The sequence below is a fragment of the Sphaeramia orbicularis genome, chromosome 9 (assembly GCF_902148855.1).
Source record: "Sphaeramia orbicularis chromosome 9, fSphaOr1.1, whole genome shotgun sequence".
NCBI classification, from domain to species: Eukaryota; Metazoa; Chordata; class Actinopteri; order Kurtiformes; family Apogonidae; genus Sphaeramia; species Sphaeramia orbicularis.
Window position 1 is genome coordinate 3140153 of NC_043965.1, and position 21336 is coordinate 3161488.

General features: G+C 40.7%; 1 protein-coding gene across 1 annotated transcript in view; it reads right to left on the minus strand.

The window, feature by feature from the left end:
* Positions 1-21336, minus strand: part of LOC115425555 (cilia- and flagella-associated protein 299-like) — a 145562-nt gene that overhangs the window by 11638 nt on the left and 112588 nt on the right. The window contains exon 3 of the mRNA XM_030143182.1: positions 20787-20929. Within this exon, the coding sequence (XP_029999042.1) occupies positions 20787-20929 (143 nt within the window). The remainder of the gene's footprint in view (positions 1-20786; positions 20930-21336) is intronic.

Genomic DNA, 21336 nt, shown 5'->3' on the forward strand with positions numbered 1-21336 from the left:
TCTACTGATCTCCTGAAATTCATGATTTACAGTGAAAAAAGCAAAATACCGAAGATAATATTATAATAAATGGTGATAAATCACTTAGTAAAGGTTAAATAGTGAGGAAAAAAATTCATTTGGGAACTGACCCAAAATTGACACTGGGTCTTTACGACTTAAACTATTAACATTCATCTGTTACTGATTTTAAAAGTATCATGGAGAAGGCAGTGAAGGACGAATGTCACTGTTTTCTTTGATGCCGTTATGGTTGAATAACTGTTCTTCTGTTTGATTGTTCCTTGTGTGTCGTAGATGTGTTTTATATACTTTGTCTTTGTATGGCTGATACCGTGGTCAGGTCTGCCTTACAGAAGACTTCCTGCTTAAATAAAAGTACAGAAAATAAAATCAATGTTAACGCAGTAAACACTAAATCCACAGCTAAAGGTCTGTGACAGAATGTACGACTTGTTTCTAATATGAGATGTAATAAGATCTGTTTTTTTTTTTTTATTTGAGGACAGTAGAGGAGCGCTCCACCTGCCCACTGGAACCTTCTCCTTCGTGGAGGCTCTAAAAAACAACACATGAGCAGCACACTGAGGTCGTGACTTCGCATGTTTCACGGAGGAAAGAAAACTTCACGGATTACGGAGCGTCACGCCGCTGCCGTCGTTATCGTATCACATATTCGACAGCGGGTCACAGAAGAGCTTTGGGCTTGGAAAAGAAGAAGGGAAAAGCAACCTGCAGAGATGAGAGGAGTGTCTTTAGCAGCGGAGGAGAGAAGGTAAAAGTCTGGTTTCAATTTGGTTTGGAGAGGCTGCGGACTTCCCCAAGCCAGGCATTAAAGGAAAGCTGTGGCTAATAAGCAACTGAAACCAAAGAAAGGCCTGGATCCCAAAAGAAATGAGCGATTAATTTACAGCATCCGACTGGATCCTGCTCTGCTGTTAGCTTTTCTGTTATTTTTGATACAGAAATAGAAAGTGAGCGAGTATGTGATCGAGTCAAAAGGACAAAACATTCAGTTAATGCATTGAACACGTGCATCGATTTGACCGATTTCATCGACATTTTAAAATGGAAGTGGACTCTGTGTGTGTGTGTGTGTGTGTGTGTGTGTGTGTATGAGTGTGTGTGTGTGTGTGTGTCTCAGGCATCACACTAAACCCGTACAGAGCTGACTGCTGCAGTTTAACATACTTATGCATTTTTGGTCAAGGAACAGACTAGTGAAAACGACAAGTTGATAGGACCAATATTTTGGGAGATATTAACGAGTAGCGCATTGAACTGTGGGGATCCACGGGTTCTAGATGTGGTAGTTTTTGTTGTTTTTTTCTCCACAATATTTTTATTGGTATTTAAGTTTTATAATGAAAGGTAAACAAAGTAAATAACTAGAAAAGCACTTGGAGAGTGCAGACCTCCGCCAAGTCAGATCAGTGCAGTTGTATCTGAGTACTTTTACAAGTACAAGTACACATGCTGACTATCAGACCCGATACCCAATACTGGTATCGGCAGGGATGGGAATCGAGAGCCGGTGCTTTTAGAGAACTGGATCCCAGGAGCTCGATTCCTTGGAATCATTTGCCTGCTTAACGATTCTGCTTATCGACTCCGCCTTCATTGCACATGCATGATGACATCACACGTACGCTGCACTGTTTTGGTCAGAGCGTAGCCAACATGGTGTTGAGGCAGATACGGTCCAAACAGACGACACCAGGTCCACTGGAACACTGTCAAAGCCTCCATTTCTTCTAAAGGGTGGAATCCCTTCAATCTGCTCAAACATTTGTCCACAGCATGTGATTCATTTGATTCGTTACTTAGCGGCGCTCATGAATCTAGCGGCAGAGTGAACACCAGGCCGTCATCCGGGCCCAGTTCCAGTTCCGGTGCGGGAAACAAACATCGTACCCCCTCAAATACAAGTTTCTGAAGGTAGGGGAAAGGAAATGAGGAGGACAACAATGGAAGATGAGCAGAGTCGAACTGGTTCTACATAATGGAAATGTGGCAATAGAGGAATTAGTAAAGTGTCTTTAGTTTCACTTTCACCCCCCCCCCCCCTCCCCAAACCAGGCCCACCATCATCTGTTATTATTATTTGTACATACTGTATATGTTCTATTTTCTGTGCAGATGGAAAAATAAAAGACAGTTAATGCAAACACACCTGTTTGTACTCTTTTATTCCTTCACCCAATGAGAATCAATAAGGAATTGGATTGATAAGCAAAATCAATAATGGAATCGGAATCGTTAAATTCTTATCCATTCCCATCCCTAGGTATTGGTATCGGTGCATCCCTAAATAGAACCGCTTTAACCTCATTTGGAAACTGCGACTTCTGTACTTTTACTTAAACAGGATTATTGGACAGAACCTGAACGCACCAGCTGGAACAGGTCTGACTCTATTTCAGACCAAGTGATAAGTAATTAATGAGCTGTGCTATAACGAGGCCGTCCTCTGCGGGCGTCAGTGAGCGTTTTCAGTGCTTTTAATCATAAACAGTTCTTCAGCTCCACATGTCCCACTCTGAGGCCCTGCAGGTTGCTTTAGTGGGCCTCTGCTGTGTTCCCCGGCACCGGTTTGTGGTCCAAGAACAAAGTTGGACCTCAGGGAGGACGCTCAGTGTAAATCTGGAAAGAGGCGCATTGTGTCGGCAGCCAGTTGTAAATATGGGACTGTAGCGTGGTGGAGCGGAGCCAACGGGGCTGCAGGTTATATTTCACTTTGCTGTGATGTTTTACTGGAGCCAAAATATGATGAACAACAGAAATAAAGTATTAATGACCCACACCGTGAAAAATACACCTCATAATGTTTACATTTTCATTGTGAGACCTCGGCCATCTTTGAAATATCTTGGCTGTTCGGTCGGTGTGAAGATGTTTTCTCCAGGATCCGATTCAGACGTAAACCCCCGGTGGCACATTAAACCTGTTCGCAAACACCCATTTGCATTCGAGCCATAAAAATATTTTCTGACTGCGACATATTGAGCATGCACGCTACAAATTACAAGCAAACATATAGCGCAAGCAACATAAAAAAAAAAAAAAAGTACCCATGTGGCCTTTCCAAAACCCACAGACCCCTGCCGTGCAATTTTGGGAAATGTAAATACATATTTTTGCAGTATGACCTGGTTCTGAACGGCTGTTAAAGGGCCCACGTCTTCCAGCCAATAAAGAGACAGCGACTGATTTTACTGCTCGTGTCCTGGCAACGTCGTTTTCCTGGATTGGCCACAACCACCTAATATTAATTATACATATACATATACCTTGACTGTTAAGGTTGCAGAGATACTACAAATCCATTATTTCGACTAAGAATATTAAAATTTCAAGATCTGGTAGAGTACGGTATATTACAAATCATGTTCGAAGCAAATAGAGACTCTCTGCCGGTCAATATTCAACAAAAATTTGCAAAAAGGAAAAGTCAGTACAATCCAAAAGGATTAGAGATCTTCAGAAAACCAAGATTCAGGACGAGGATGATGGAAGGTTTTATATCTGTGAAAGGAATCAACTTATGAGACAACTTAAATAATGAAACAAAGGCAATTAAATATACAAGTAACACATTTAAAAAGACAATTAAATCCAAAATACTGAGTAAATATGAAGAAATGGACATAGTTTATTTTTATTTGTGTATTATTGTTATGAAATGGACAGAGTTTATTTTTGTTTTTGATATGGGTATTATTACTGCTACAAAATGGACAGAGTTTATTTTGACTTGTGTATTATTGTCACGAAATGGACAGAGTTTATTTTTGATATGTATATTACTGCTAAGAAATGGACAGAGTTTATTGTCATTTGTGTATTATTGTTATGAAATGGACAGAGTTTATTCTTGAATTAAGAACAGATTCTTATTTACAAATGCAGCCTGATGCAGCCTGAAATAAACAAACAAACAAGCGTCTTCAGTGTAATTTTTGCACAGATTGACCCGGTTTGGACCCTTTTGGTGGTCCAGTTTTGGCCCACGGGCCACATGTTTGACCCCCCCTGCTCTACAGGAAACCCGTCCTGGATGTCCGACTGATCCAAACTGCAGGAAGATACACTGATATATAAAATTATACGGTATAAGACCAACTGTCTGGACTACTTCTTTTTTTTTGGGACGTGCCAGAGGAGTTGGGCAAAGCCGGTTCAGAATAGACCAGTGCAGCGCTCTAATTACCAAATACAAATGAAGGTTTTTCTCTTAAAACTGAGAGGAAAATTATATTGTGTGAGCCGTGCTTACAGACAGATGCATACTTCTGCTCTTAGTAAATTAGATCTGACAGGATTTCAGCGACTATTTATACAGAAATGCCATACAACAATTAACATTTTTTGGGTTGACCACTTTTATACCATTGGTAAACCGCTTACTTTGCTAGAGAAACGGGACAGATGGGGGATATTTTAACACTGAACATGAAAAAGACGGAAACAGAGAGAGAGAGAGAAAGAAAAAAACTGAAGCCATGCCGAGAATTTAGGTTGGTTTCGTTACTTGGATGTGTTTATTGGACCCACCTCCCTCACTGTCTCCTATGAACTGTCACCATGGCGACAGAGACAGCTCCAGCTGCTGGATGGATGGATGGATGGATGGATGGATGGCACCACACCCAGACACATGCACCAGTAAAAGTGTGAGAACCTGGATTTGGTGGAAACAATGACGGTGCTCTGAGCGGCGGCGGCTCCTGGTTCCCTGTGCGTTTAACATGGAGCGTTTGGACACGTGCACTGTGTCCTTTCACTTTCCATAGTTACCGTGCTTAGCTCTATTGTTATCTCCAGGCGGTCATTTTCCAGGGTAATGTCAACAGTCTCATTATAGGGCTCAGAGGAGCTCCACTCTCTGCACTCTGTGATATATATCATAAAAGAGCGAATACCTCGCATGTGTATTCGTTCACACGGGCTGTTTTAAAGCAGTGGCTTTCTGAAGTTTCCAGTGTGATTTACGTAAAACCTCCTCCTCGCTGCTGAGAAACGGCGTCTGAGCGACTTCAGCTGACTTCATTTTCAGCCGATTGAGGAGAGAGAGAGAACGGAGCTGGGTCTAGTTTAAGGCTGCACGATATTATAAAAAAAACTGAATAAATACAGGGTTCAAGACGTTATAAAACAACGAACCCTGCTAATTTTTCAAGTATTTTACGCATTTTCTCTTCACCGTAGACGGATTTGTTCACTTTAACGCTGTGTTTTTCAACCTTGGGGTCGGGACCCCACGTGGGTTCCCTGGAATTCAAATGGGGTCGCCTGAAATTTCTAGTAATTGATAAAAACTTAAAACTTACTAAAAAAATTTACATTATATAGCCTAAATGTTGCCTAAAATTAATGTTTATTTGCAACATATTATAGCAAACTATTACATGATCAAAAACATATTAATTTTAGCCAAAAAAAGCTGTTTTGAATGTGTGGGGTCGCCTGAAATTTGTGATGTTAAAATGGAGTCACAAGCCAAAAAAGGTTGAAAACCACTGCTTTAATGCCATATTTCACATTTTTTGGTTAATTTTTTCCCTTATTTTTCAAGTATTTTGCTCATTTTATAATCATTTTACACATTTTTGTACATTTTATCCTATGAATAATTGAGGTAAAACTGCATTTTAACTCAATTAACTCAATACTCATTTCCATGTATTGATCGGATTAGTGGATCAGCAGGTATTAGACAGTTTAGATCAGTAGATGGTTTTCTGAAGTTTCCAGTGTGATTTACATAAACCTCCTCCTCGCTGCTGAGAAACGGCGTCTGAGCGACTTCAGCTGACTTCATTTTCAGCCGATTGAGTCGACAGAGAGAACGGAGCTGGGTCTAGTTTAAGGCTGCACGATATTGTAAAAAAAACTGACATTGCAGTTTTTTTTAACAGAATAAATACAGGGTTCAAGATGTTATAAAACGATGAACTCTGCTAATTTTTCAAGTATTTTACACATTTTCTCTTCACCTTAGAAGGATTTGTTCACTTTTACACCATATTTCATATTTTTGGTTAATTTTTTCCTTCTTTTTCAAGTATTTAGCTCCTTTTATTGTCATTTTACAAGTTTTTGTACATTTCATCCTTTGAATAATTGAGGTAAAACTGCATTTTACACCAGTTATTTCCATGTATTGATAGGGTTAGTGGATCAGCAGGTATTAAACAGTTTAGATCAGCAGATGGTTTGAGTCACCGGTGGCTGTTTAGATCTTTGAGGGTTAAAATAATTGTCAAATAAAGCTTTAAATGATTTTCGAAGTGAAAATCGAACTAATTGCTTTTTCAGCCAGTCTTCAGGTCTTCCATCGGGGTGTTTTAATGGCCTTATGTAATGCAGTGACACAACTGGGTGTTATCTTATATTCCGTTTCCATTCGACTGCAGCTCCAGAGGCCAATAGCTCCTCAGCTGAAAGGTCAAAGGTCGAGCTCTGTTCGTTTCACCCGCTCACTAAAAGCAGCTCATGTGTTTATTATAACAACACGTTACGATTTATGGCTGATAAAAGCGCGTATCCTTTCATATTCCTGCTGTTGATGTGGGACGTCAGTAATTATCGGAGACGTTGAATGTTAATTACGCGTAACACACGTGGCGACGAGCGAACGCACGAACGGCGAACAGTCTGATTTGATTTAGCCCAAAAGTATGAAGCAACATGTGGGAAAAGTAACACACATGACACGCACTGTTCCAGATTACCTGCAGGTATAAATCAGACCTGGGTGAAATAAGCCAGATCCTGGTATCTGAGCCGGGACTCAGCGCTTCAGGCCGGCCTGGGGCTCACCACCGGAGCTGGAACACTTTCTCTTTTGTATTAAAACTTAATAAAATAGGACAGCAGTGCAAATATTTTCACAGCAGACACACAGGTGCGTCGCAGAGGCCGAGCGTGGAGGCAATATGGGTTTGGCTTCGGCGGAGGCATGCGCCGTGATGCCTTCAAGTTCAATGTTTCAATCTGCTGCCAAACACACGCAGAGCAGAACAGAATATAACACGCCAGCTTTATGACGCAACATAAAAAAAAAAAAAAATAGCTCCAGTGTCCCTGTACGTCAGCGTCATGTTCTATCTGAATCAATCCCCAGTTGAATGTGTGAGGTTGTCAGGTTCTGTTCGATGTTCCCGTCCTGTGGTCTGGATGAAGGAGATCAATCTAACTATAGAAGTGGGCGGGACTTTCACGGGAGGAGAACTCAACTCATCCAATCAAAGTCCATATATGACTTCTATCCGTGATCAATAGGAATTATATTGATATGTGTAACCAGGGTCCAGGCCAAGGTTCTAATAGTTTTGGATTTTTCATTTTAGTTTAGTTTTATTTAGTTTTGACTTTTTTTTTTCTCTAATTCAGTTCGTTTTAATTAGTTTTTAGAGCAGGTTTGCTAGTTTTTATTAGTTTTCGTTATTTTCTAAATGCTTGGTTTTAGTTTAGTTTTAGTTTCTTTATATCTTTTCTCTTCTTCTCTGTCGTCGTATTCAAATAAATCCCAGACAGGACTCTGCTGCTTTCTCCTAACTTCAGTCTTCATGTTTCCAGGTAGAGTGGGGACCAGAAGACGACTGGAAACCACAAGTGACGAGAAGTGACGAATCGTTAACTGTCATTTGGTGCCAGCAGTGAAAATTGCTCGAGGGAAATACATCGATTTCATATCAATCCGATGTTGACAAAGACGAAAACGAAGGGAATTTTATCCATAATTTTTTCAAGTTTTAGTTAGTTTTGTAAACACACAATACAGTTTCAGTTAGTTATATATTTTTTTTCTTTTAATTATAGTTTTTATTTATTTCAGTTAATGAAAATGATTTTCCAATTCTAGTTTTCATCAATTCGTTAGTTTTTGTTAACGATATTAATCTTGGTCCAGGGTGCGATTTGCAAAAAACAGAGGGGGAGATTTAAAATTTTTTTTTTCATTGTCGGAGTGTGTGTGTGTGTGTGTGTGTGGGGGGGTTGTTTATTATTTTGTGTCATCAGAGTGGGGAGTTTACATACTTTCAACATCCAACTCCAGGGTTTTATTCCAGAGATGGGATATTTTTTGTGTTTTTTTTTTGTCGGGGTGGGGTGGGGTGGGGGGCAGCAGTTATATACATGGGGGTGTCGTCCATAACTAACATAACTAACGCTGCTGTGAAACAAAAGTCAAACTTTACATACTTTCAACGTCCAGCTCTTGGGTTCTATTCCTCTATTAAACAGCGGATCTTACACAAAATTTGCCCAACTTCTAACCTGTATCCACTGGACCCCCTCCACTGCTCTATGACCCCCCCCCCCTACAAATACTGGGCCATGCAAATTTGTCACATTTACCCTCCCTTTACAGCGCCCCAGTGCATGGGAACATTCGTGAACTTTGAGACTGCGACAGTTCGGTTCAGGTGAACATTAGTGCCAGTTAATGTAGGATACAGGTGGAAGAAAACTGTCACAACCTGCTGGTGTTTACATTGGTTGGCTGCCTCCCCCCATCCCCCACCCCCCTTCCCTCCCCAGGATGAAATTCACTGAGCAGAAGTAGGGATGTAAAAACCAGAGGGGGATTGATCCCCAACAACGAATCGCACCCTGGCTGTAACCATTTACATGTTACAAACCATCAAAATATGGACCATTAGGAGTAAACGCACATTTTTAATATTGCAAAAAATTCGGACGAAAAAACCCTCAAAAATCTAAATTTTTCAAAACTGTGAACAAACTTTGTAGACATTGTCCCGAGGAAGACATGTAGACAATTTAAAATGAATCCGACCAGTAGTTGAGTCAGATTTGAAGATGATGAAGACAACGACAAAGACAATGATGAAGACAGCGAAAAAGATGATAACGAAAATGACAACGATGACGATGGAAACGACGACAACGATCCCGGACACAGCGCCTCTACAGTAAACCGATTTGCCGAATATAAAAGCTGTGGAATCATTTGGCGTCAGATAAAAATTATGTTACGGAGTCAAAACCCGACCGTGAAGACCATTTGGTAAAGAAGTGAAATAATTAAAGCGGGCGGATCGGTCAAAGCCCTGGAGGTGGACGCTAACCTGAGGGAGACGGACAGAGGCCGGACAGGAAGGGTCCCAGCCCATAAACACATGTCCACTTTGCTGGGGGACATTAAACAGGCATCAGAGATGCTGTAGGCACATCTGGAGTGACAGGAAACTGGATCTGCACATCTGTGGGATAATTAGACCAGGGTCAGGACTTCAGCAAGAGTCTGGGAGAGAAGTTTTAAGAAGGTACGCATGTGAAAAAGAACTGTAGACAATAAAGGATTATGTTCGAACCCAGACAGACCCAAACATCCACCACTGACCAAAACCATCTACTGATCTAAACTGTTGAATACCTGTTGATCCACTAATCCTATCAATACATGGAAAGAATCGGTGTAAAAGACAGTTTGACCTCATGTATTCATGGGATAAAATGTAGAAAAACTTGCAAAATGACAATAAAAGGAGCAAAATACTTGAAAAATAAGGAAAAAAATTAACCAAAAAGACTTGAAATATGGCATAAAAGTGAACAAATCCCTCTAAAGTGAGAAGAAAATGAGCAAATTACTTGACAATAAGGAGAATTTGTCATTTTAATTACATTGAGAACCCTGTATTTGGTGTAAAGGACAATTTTACTTCAGTCATTCATAGGATAAAATGTACATAAACTTGTAAAATGAGACTAAAATGAGTAAAATACTTGAAAAATAAGGAAAAAAATTATGCCAAAAGACTTCAAATATGGCATAAAAGTGAACAAATCATTCTAAAGTGAGGAGGAAATGAGCTAAATACTTGAAAAATTAGCAGAGTTCATTGTTTTATCCCATCCAGAACCCTGTAATTATTCTGTTAACCCTCAAAAACCAAAACCATCTACTGATTCCCTCCTGCTCCTTTTTCTTTTTCTTTCTTTCTTTCTTTCTTTCTTTCTTTCTTTCTTTCTTTCTTTCTTTCTTTCTTTTTTTTTTAAAGATACATTCTGTATTTGTATAACATTAAAGATGCAGACAATTTCGATTTGTTTTAAGATTAATTTAGTTGCACACCTGTTATTTTATTTAATTTATTTATTTATTTTTATTATTATTATTATTATTATTATTATTATTATTATTATTATTATTATTATTATTATCATCACTATTTATGTCATTTTTTGTCACTTTAACATTTTTTTTCTATTTTTATCTCCTCTTCTTTTTCTATTGTATTTGTATTGTTGCCTCTTGTCTTATGCTGTTGTTACATTTGAGATTCCCCCTTAGAGGATCAATAAAGTATATATTATCTTATCTTGTCTTATCTTGTCTTGTATTTTAGTCTTTTATTTAGGTTTATCTATTCTTCTGCATTTTTATTTATTTTATTTTTTTATTTTATTCTTACAGTTGTTCTATGTCTTTTAATCTATTCTTGTATTTTACTCTGTTATCTTGGTTTTAATTTATTTTTCTGTACAGCACTTTGGTTGTTTTAAAGTGCTTTACAAATAAAGTTGGATTGGAGTTGGATTGTCTTATCTTATCTTATCTTATCTTATCTTATCTTATCAGTGAAACAGTAAAAACTGTGGCATTAAATTGACAAATCATGAGTCCAGTTTCAGTCTTTTGTGTCGATATCTCATTGTTTTCCACATATCTACACAGTATAGATGTGATTTCTTCTCCATACTTTACTTTTATGACTTTTCCAGAGTGGAAACCCACTTGAAGTTTGCTGTATTTTTCACTTTCCTTGTCTTCTAATGTGACATGCTTTGCTCTACAGATTCCCTCCTGCTCCTCTCTCTCTCTCTCTCTCTCTCTGTCTTTCTTTTTTCTCGTTCTTTTTTAGCGCAGACGTTTGAGGCTGCGTACGTGAACTTGTCCACCCTTCCTTGCTGGAGGTGGGAGGTGGAGGCCGGCGCTGGCGCTGGTGTCGCTGCTCTGTGTTCTTTGTGGCTGTGGAGGAGGAGGAGGGACAGCATTCAGAGTCCTGCGGTGGGTGGTTTAGTGCACCGAGTGGGCAGCAGCTCCGGCATCTGCTCCCTCTTAGCGGCAACCACACTGGGTGTTATTGTTCCCGACAGAGATGAAAAAAAAAGAGAGAGAGAGAGAGAGAGAGAGAGAGAGAGAGAGAGAGAGAGAGAGAGAGAGGAGGAATGGAGGATGACATAGGAGGAGAGGTGGCAAAGCTAAAAACGGACAGAATAGTTCATATATATACACATATATATACTGTTTTCATATACTGTATATACAGACTGTTCATATATATATGTATATATATATAGACTGTTCATAGATATAGTCACATACTGTCAATATTGAACATATTGTGTCTGTTCATATCTTATGTCTATTTTTTATTTTCTATTCTACTTCGCTCTATTTGTATCTAACGGTTGTAAAATTTTATATTCTATTATTTTTAGTTTTGTAATGTTTTATTCTTGTTTTCTACAGTATTGGTGTTTTATTAATATTGTTGCACTGACTGGAGGAGCACAATGACAATAAAAACTATTCTATTCTATTGTATTCTGTTCTATTCTATTGTATTCTGTTCTGATGGAGGAGAGTTCTACTGTGTGAAAAAGGAGCTGGAATTGGGGGGTGGGTGGGTGGGGTTGAAGTCAGATGTCAGATGGAGGGTGGGCAGGGAGTTCCATGGAAGAAGGGGAGAAGAGGGGGGTGGGGGTAGTAAGGGGGTTTGGTGGGGGGTTTGGATGGGGTAAATTGGGGTTTGGGTGGGGGTAACATGGGTTTGGGTGGGGGGTTTGGAGGGTGGGGGTAGTATGAGGTTTGGGTGGGTGGGGGTAGTATGAGTTTTGGGTGGGGGCCTCTTAAAAGCCTCATTAGGCAGTGGGCTGTACCTCCAGGCATGCTGACCCAGTGACTCACACCTCCAGCTTGTTAGAGGTTCCAGTCTCCGCAGCGCAGACCCAGTTCCAGGCCCAGTCCCAGTTCAAGGCCCAGTCCCAGGCCCAGTTCAAGGCCCAGTCCCAGGCCCAGTTCAAGGCCCAATTCAAGGCCCAGTCCCAGGCCCAGTTCAAGGCCCAATTCAAGGCCCAGTTCAAGGCCCAGTTCCAGGCCCAGTTCTAGGCCCAGTTCAAGGCCCAGTCCCAGTTCCAGGCCCAGTTTCAGGCCCAGTTCAAGGCCGAGTTCCAGGCCCAGTCCAAGGCTCAGTTCCAGGCCCAGTTCCAGGCCCAGTTCAAGGCCCAGTTCCAGGCTCAGTTCCAGGCCCAGTTCCAGGCCCAGTCCAAGGCTCAGTTCAAGGCCCAGTCCCAGGCCCAGTTCCAGGCCCAGTCCAAGGCCCAGTCCCAGGCCCAGTTCCAGGCCCAGTTCCAGGTCCAGTTCCAGGTCCAGTTCCAGGCCCAGTCCGAGGCCAAGTTCAAGGCCCAGTAACAGGCCCCGTCCAAGGCCCAGTTCCAGGCCCAGTCCAAGGCCCAGTCCCAGGCCCAGTTCCAGGCCCAGTTCCAGGTCCAGTTCCAGGTCCAGTTCCAGGCCCAGTCCAAGGCCCAGTCCAAGGCCCAGTTCCAGGCCCAGTCCCAGGCCCAGTTCAAGGCCCAATTCAAGGCCCAGTTCAAGGCCCAGTTCCAGGCCCAGTTCTAGGCCCAGTTCAAGGCCCAGTCCCAGTTCCAGGCCCAGTTTCAGGCCCAGTTCAAGGCCGAGTTCCAGGCCCAGTCCAAGGCTCAGTTCCAGGCCCAGTTCCAGGCCCAGTTCAAGGCCCAGTTCCAGGCTCAGTTCCAGGCCCAGTTCCAGGCCCAGTCCAAGGCTCAGTTCAAGGCCCAGTCCCAGGCCCAGTTCCAGGCCCAGTTCCAGGTCCAGTTCCAGGTCCAGTTCCAGGCCCAGTCCAAGGCCCAGTCCAAGGCCCAGTTCCAGGCCCAGTTCCAGGCCCAGTTCTAGGTCCAGTTCCAGGTCCAGTTCCAGGCCCAGTTCCAGGCCCAGTCCCAGGCCCAGTCCCAGGCCCAGTTCCAGGTCCAGTTCCAGGTCCAGTTCCAGGCCCAGTCCAAGGCCCAGTTCCAGGCCCAGTCCCAGGTCCAGTTCCAGGCCCAGTTCCAGGCCCAGTTCCAGGTCCAGTTCCAGGCCCAGTCCCAGTCCCAGGCCCAGTCCAAGGCCCAGTTCCAGGCCCAGTTCCAGGTCCAGTTTCAGGTCCAGTTCCAGGCCCAGTCCAAGGCCCAGTCCCAGGCCCAGTTCCAGGCCCAGTCCCAGGTCCAGTTCCAGGCCCAGTTCCAGGCCCAGTCCCAGGCCCAGTCCCAGGCCCAGTTCCAGGTCCAGTTCCAGGTCCAGTTCCAGGCCCAGTCCCAGGCCCAGTTCCAGGCCCAGTCCCAGGTCCAGTTCCAGGCCCAGTCCAAGGCCCAGTCCCAGGCCCAGTTCCAGGCCCAGTTCCAGGTCCAGTTCCAGGTCCAGTCCCAGGCCCAGTTCCAGGCCCAGTCCCAGGTCCAGTTCCAGGCCCAGTTCCAGGCCCAGTTCCAGGCCCAGTCCCAGGTCCAGTTCCAGGCCCAGTTCCAGGCCCAGTTCCAGGCCATGAGCTGGGTGGGGGGTCAGGACACATGGTGAGATGAGGACAAATAAAACAGCTCAGCCTGACACGTCTGACACTTCGGTTTCAAAGACAGGAAAAGCACCTCCAGGAATCAAACAGTAAACCTGCAGCTCCACCTGCAGCTGCCAACGCCGTCTCCATGGAAACGGACCGAGGTTCATTAGGAGGACGGAGGATTCATCAGCTGGGTGACAGGTTTTCCAGTCCATTATAGGACACTTACAGAATACACTCAAATCTTAGTGTGATATTACAGAACATAACTTTAATACTTTTGTGAAATTAAAAAAAAGGTCTTGTTATGTAGAAAATCAAGGTCAGTGAAGTTACGATAAACTCAGATTAAACTTGAGGGTTTTTATTCCAATTAACAGAAAACTGAGGAAGAAGTGACTTTTCCAGTAAAGCATGTCTTTAACTGAACCAGTGTCTACCATGGATGTCACTGATCCAAGTCCATGGGTTTTACTGGAGAATCAGTGTTTACATTTTATATTTGTTTTGTTGCTTTTTTCTAAATGTTATTTTTGTCTTTTTATAAATTTTCTTATTTGCTTTTGTTCATTTTCTTAATTTCATTTTTTGTCTTCTGCAATTTAGTTCAATTTGTGGCTCATTTTACTCATTATTTTGTTGATTTATTAATCATTTTTGGTCATTTCATTCATTACTTTGGCTGCTTTTGTTCATTTTGTTGCCTATTTTATTCTTTTTTTTGCTTGGTTTCATCACATTATTTATTATTTTGTAGGTTTTTTTTTTTTTTTTAACTAAGTTTTATTCATTTTCTCCACTGTCATTGATCCAACTCCGTGGGTTTTACTGGTGAATCAATGTTGTAGAAGATGACGGTGTTTCCATGGTAACTACGGAGCCTCTGAACATCCAAATGGGTCATATCTGATGACCATGAAAAGATGAAGAACTGTATTTTACACCAATTATTTCCATGTATTGATAGGATTAGTGGATCAACAGGTATTAAACAGTTTAGATCAGTAGATGGTTTTGGTTTTTAAGGGTTAACAGAATAAATACAGGGTTCTGGATGGTATGAAATGATGAATTCTCCTCATTTTTTAAGTATTTTGCTCATTTTCTTCTCACTTTAGATGAATTTGTTCACTTTTATGCCATATTTCAAGGTTTTTTTTTGTTAATTTCTTCCTTATTTTTCAAGTATTTAGCTCATTTTATCCTCATTTTACAAGTTTTCAGGTATTAAACAGTTTAGATCAGCAGATGGTTTTGGTTTTTTTAAGGGTTAACAGAAAAAATACAGGGTTCTGGATGGTACGAAATGACAAATTCTCATTTTTTAAAAAATAATTTTTGCTTATTTTCTTCTCACTTTAGAAGGATCCGTTCACTTCTATGCCATATTTCAAGTTTTTGTTTTTTTTGTTCATTTTTTCCTTATTTTTCAAGTATTTCACTCATTTTATTCTAATTTTACAAATTTTCAGGTATTAAACAGTTTAGATCAGTAGATGGTTTTGGTCTCCAGTGGATGTTTGGGTCTTTAAGGGTTGAGGAAACTTTGTAAATGTAAAAATTTTCATAATGTAATTTGACTTTTTTTTTTTTTTCACTGTTATTATTTTACTGGTTTGAGATCATTTTGGGCTGAGTTTGACACCCCTGCTCGACCAGAAAATGAAGAAAACGTCCAGATTGTAAATAAATCTGTTATTTCTGGGCTCCGTGATGCAGATGCAGATGTAGATGCAGATGCAGATGCAGCGGTGTCGTCGAGGTTATGGAGGCTGTGTGGTTTTTGGCTGAACTCTGAACATGACCGTGTAATCCACTCGTGTCCAGTTGTGTTTGTCCTCATGGGATTTCTAACACGTATCTGAAATGTTGGTAATATGTTAGTATGCACGAGTGTGTGGAATGTGGGAATGGTTTTTGGCTTTGGTAATCTGCTGACAGCTCCCCCCCGAGAGACAAAGAGTTAGAAAGACGTTACCTGCCCCGTGGGGGGGTGGGAGTGGGGTGGGGTAGGGGCTAGATTTTAGCTTTCACCTGTCAGGTCAGCAGTTCAGCTGTGGTCGCTTCTGAAACGCTGCTGTTGGCACTGGCACATGCACTTCTACAGGACATGATGTATCTGAGATGACACCACATTTCAACTCTACTGTCAATATTTGGACAAGGTCAACAGCTACCCAGGTTAAAGGGGCAATTTGTCAGTTTTTAACATTAGAAAACCGGCGAAAAATTAACTGGAATTGGAGCAACTACAGCAGGACCGGAATGTTAACGAACTGAATAGACTGGTCTATTTATTTATTTATTTATTTTTAAGAAATATCTGCCTCAGAGATTAAATGGTCTGAGCTGAAAAACAAACGACCAAAGTGCTGGTTATCTGATGTTTTCAGTGTATACCACAAAGTGGTATTCCACATATATACTGGTCTATGTAATAGATTCATAAATACTCCAGTAAACAGAACCTGTAATCACTACTCAAAACTCACCTGTTCAAACCTACATTTTCTTGAGCCTCTTTTTCTTCCTTCTCTGTTCTTTTTGTTTTGTTTGTTCGTGACGCGTTTTTGAGTGTCCAAAAAAGTGCTAGATAAGTGTGATTTTAATGTTTTTAATGCTTTTATTAATTTGCATTGTGCTTTTATTCTTCTGTACAGCACTTTGGTCCACTGTTGTTGTTTTAAAGTGCTTTATAAATAAAGTTGGATTGGATGGATTTATTTATTTATTTATTTATTATTATTATTATTATTATTATTATTATTATTAAAGTGAATGTGTTGTAATGCACAGATAGTGTTTTGGTCCAACACAAACATTCCTTTAGACTTAAACCCATTCTATCATTAATTCACATTATTTCACATTTAGAAACTCCAACCAACCAGGAATCACACTTATTTATCTACATTTATTTTAATTATCGTGTTGATATTTGTCTAGTGCCTACTGTACAAATGGCTGTTCTAAATGTTTTTAATATGTATATTTTGTATATATATATATATCTGGAGAGAGAGAGAGAGAGAGAGAGAGAGAGAGAGAGAGCTATGTACACTATAAACAAAAAAGTTAAGGATATTTCTTTTTTTTTTTTGTCTTTTTTTTGTCATTTTTGCCATTTGAAAATAAAACGATGTCTGGTCATTAAAAAAATGTGTTTCAGTTCACACAGAAAAAAGTAAAAAGCGCTGTGCAAGAATCCCAACTGAAAAAAATTGCCCCCAAAATTTAAAATATCCTTTACTTTACTTTTTGTTTGCAGTGTATATGTGTGTATGTTTAGAGCTTTACAGATATGTACAGGCTGCGATTTGTTGGGGGGGGGATGGGAGGTATCAACCCCCCCTCCCTTTGGCTTTTACATCCCTACTTCTGCTCAATGAATTTCATCCTCGGGGGGGGGGGGGGGGGGGGGGGGGCAACCAACCAATGTAAACACCAGCAGGTAGTGCCAGTTTTCTTCCACCTACATCCAACATTACTGACACTAACGTTCACCTGAACCGAACTGTCGCAGTCTCAGAATTCGCGAACGTCCCCATGCACTGTGGCGCCCTAAAGGGGGGGTAAACATGACAAATTCATGGGGCCCAGCATTTGTGGGGGGGCCATAAAGCAGTGGAAGGGGTCCAGTGGATACAGGTTAGAAGTTGTGAAAATTTCGTGTAAGATCCGCTAAATAACAGAGGAACAGAACCTGGGAGTTGGACGTTAGCCAGCGTTAGTTATGTTAGTTATGGACCGTACCCTCACGTATATAACTGCGCCCCCCCAAAAAACAACCCCCCACCCCCCTACCCCCTCTGGTTTTCTGACAAATCGCACCCTGGATATATGTATATAGCCTACATTCTAATATACATATATGTACAACGATGAAGACGACAAAGACAATGAAGACGATGTTTATGAAGACGACGATGACAAAGACAATGATGACGACAACGAAGATGATGTTGACGAAGACAACGATGACAAAGACGATGACAATGAAAACAACATCAAAGATTACGTTGACAAAGACAACAATGACAACAAAGACGACGAAAACGACAACGAAGATGACGACGACATTGTCCCAAGGAAGCTACATATACAATCTGAAATTAATCTGACCAGTAGTTTCGTCTGAGAAGAGGTTTACGGAAATTGCTACTAAAGCTGACGACAAAGACGCCAAAAATGACGAAGACAGACAGCGCCTCGACAACGTCTCGCGACCAGTCGAACGGTGAGTTAAAAATGAATCCATCACTTGTCGGTTTAGGCCACAAATTCTCAAACAGACCCCTGCGATGGGATAATTAGTGCAGGTTAAACTGTCAATCAAAAGTGTAAAACTGACGTGGGAACCTTTAACTCATTGTTTCTGGTCTTGTCGTTAAACTGCAAAAATATCGGGCTGAAATTGTATGTGAAACGGAGACGGTTTTTCGTACTGATATAGAAATGGACCCCATGTCCTTGATCCTGGGTCTTCCAAGTAAATATGTGAAAACAGCAGCCGGCACAAGACTGTAGACTGTAAGCCCGGAATTTGTATTTACTAAAATGCTTTAATTACAATGCACTTAAATGATTTCAGTTTTATGATGTTACTATAAAATGTTCAATATATTCTACTAATTTGTAGACATAGTTGAAAGTACAAAAAAGTTTAAATTGAATAGAATTAAATCACTCAGTTTTAGTCATGACCACACCTTTTTATCTGTGCATTGCATTGTGGGTATTGGGCATGTTGTTGTAAATGTGTTCTTTTTCTGTGCAGGGGTTCAATGGGGTTGTGGTGTTAGTGTTAATTTGGATTTAATGTGTGTATGTCAGTGTTTATTGGCCTTTTTGTGTTTGTTTTTGTATTTTTGTAGAGCTACACCATGAGTCAGAGCCAGAGGAAGAACTATGGCTTTACTGTTCATCTGAGGCTGTTATTATACAATGGAAATTTTAATGTCTTGTCAAATTAAAAGCACTTCCTGAGCTGGCAAATGACATTTAGCTAACTTCCATCCATGCTACAATATATTAAGCTGAATAATTTCATAACTATTTTGGTCAGGAATAGGATTTTGAGTTTGATTATCTAAAAAAAAGTTATTTAATCAATGATAAATTAATCTGGCTGCAATTGAGAACATTAGTCAGTGTCAGCTAAAATGCTGAGTTGAATGGTTGGATAGTGGGGTTGATTTTACAACAGATTTAAAGTACAAATAACTTGTCTTTTAGTTTTTTCTACTTAACAGCTTAAGTTCAATACTTTCAGCATTAAAGTTGAACCTACTTAAACCAATTGATTAGTCGATCATTACTCATATCATTTAAGTGCAATCACTTGCCTCAAAGTTTTTGAGTAAACTCTACTTATCCAGGCTTACAGTGTAGAATATTCTCACATTTGCAGCGAAGGAAAAATATTCTCTTGCAGTGGGTCAGTGACAAGATTCCTTCTATCTGTGGTTGGTGTAAAATCATTTTTGAACTGATCCCCCTAGAATATCTGACCAATATCATACATGACAGTGCGGGTCAGTTCTACAGAGTGTGGAGCCCATTTTTGGACTCTACTGGACTGGACCTCTCTTCTACTAACCTGTTTAAGCCTGACCATATTTTCAGGGGAAAAACGCCTAAACAGACATACCCAAAGTAAATGAAGAATTCCTTATAATACTTATAATAATAAGGTTCATATGGATGTTCTTGGTGTTTATGGACATTTACAGACCTCACAGAATCTATTCCCATTGTCTAAAATATTGTATCTATTACTATGCCTGAGTAAACTGTAACAAACTAAAAGAGAAATTAGAATTTTTTATCCTCGCCTGTTTTTTTTTCGGCTGGATTGACAATGATGTGCATAAATTAATTGTTCGTGTCGGAGATTTTAAATAGCGTATATTTCACCCCACAAAGATTAAAAATCATGTTTGAACATTAAAGTTTGCACTAAAATACACTTTTGATGTACTTTTATTAACATTAGGGTCTAAACTTTGAGCAAAAGTTGAAAAAAACATCCATTGTCCTGATTTATTACATTTTCATAGTAGATGAATATTAACCCTTTCATGCATAGTGGTCACTCCAGTGGACAGTTCTTCTCCAGCTGTTCTCTAGTATATTTATGGATTTTGTTGTTTTAGTTCCATATCAGCCAACACAGTGGACACTCATGCATCATCCCATACACTACCATTAATAACACTGCTGTAACTTTGCTGTTCTTGATAAACCTGATCTAACATGTTTGAGTGTAAATCAGTTCCTTGTTATTGTTAATGGACTGTAATTAACAAAAAAAGTTTTTTTGTTTTTTTTTCATATTATCTCCATAAAGTGAGTAATGACTAGTATTAGAGTAGGTTAAAATGTGAGAAAACATCAGATTAGCAGCATTAAAAGTGTTTTTATTTCATAGTTTTCACACAGTATATCAGTAAATACATGTTTCTTGGCTGAGTGGACATTTTTGCAACTCCATGAAAAATAGTTTAATAAAAAAAATTATCGCATTTTTTTTTTTTTAATGCCTACAGAGGAATAACATCACTCAAAAAAAAAAAAAAAAAATCTTGATTAAGGTTCTTGTAATTCATCCATGAAAGGGTTAATATAATTGTTTCGTCCCGCGGGTGGGCTGATAAGGCTAAGGACTGTTGTGCACTTCAGTGACATTCATAAATGTGACTCCCGTACATTGTAAGTCTGACCTACCACCTTCTGTATCAAACTGTGTTTTGTGTTTTATTTCTTATGTACGAGCTGTCGCATATGTTTTGTTTTGTGACTAGTCTTTAGAAGGCACTGTTTTGTTGAATGGAAAACAAAAAAATTGCAATAAAAACATTGGAAAAAACTCCAAAACTGTAAATCAAACAAACCAAAGCGTCTCATCTGGTCCGTCTGGGGGTGGGGGGGGGACATGTCCTCCAGTTGGACTGCTCTTTGTTTAGTCCTGGTCGGTTTATAGTCTGTACATTTGTTCCACATCCATAAACCCCCGGTGCTGTAACTCCACCGGCCCCTTTTGGCTCAGCTCTGTCCAAAAGCCTATATTGGTCTCTCACGTCAACCTGAATCTTTAATCCTGGATAATAAGATTTCCTTACCCTTCAAATTTTGTCAAATCCCACTCAAGTCAAGGCCTCCCCAACCGATGTGGACATGTTACAATGAAAGGAGACTTACCATAAATCCGAGCGTCCTGGCACCAGTCTCTTCTTTCCGCTGAAATATGGTTGAAAATCTTGGGTCTTGAGTCTGTGGGCGTAGTCTATATAGCCAGATACTTCCTGTCCAAGAGTATTATGATCCCTTATGAAAATGACCGACTGTAAAAAGAGAGAAAAAAGAAGGAAACCCTCTGTGTAAATAATCAGGACTGTCGGGCCTCCTGGGGGAAAACAGCCTGGAAGGCCCATGTCACCGGTTCAAAGTGGACAGATAGAGTGGATCTGTTACAAATACTCCCACTTTGGAATACAGGGGCTCATGTTAAACCCTGAACCAGGCTCACATCGAAAGCCTTCAGTGGTCCCGCCGTGGCCCGAGCGCAGAGGTGGGCCGTCTACAGAATATCCTGCTCAGATAAGTGCGTGGGACTGGGGCCGAATCCTCCGACTTACAGTAACCAGAGTCCCAGTTCCGTTCCAACACACCTACGGTCGGGCTGAGAGCGTCGCACGAGACGACCACGTGAAATATGGACTCAGCTGCGTGGGGACGATTCACCCACAAA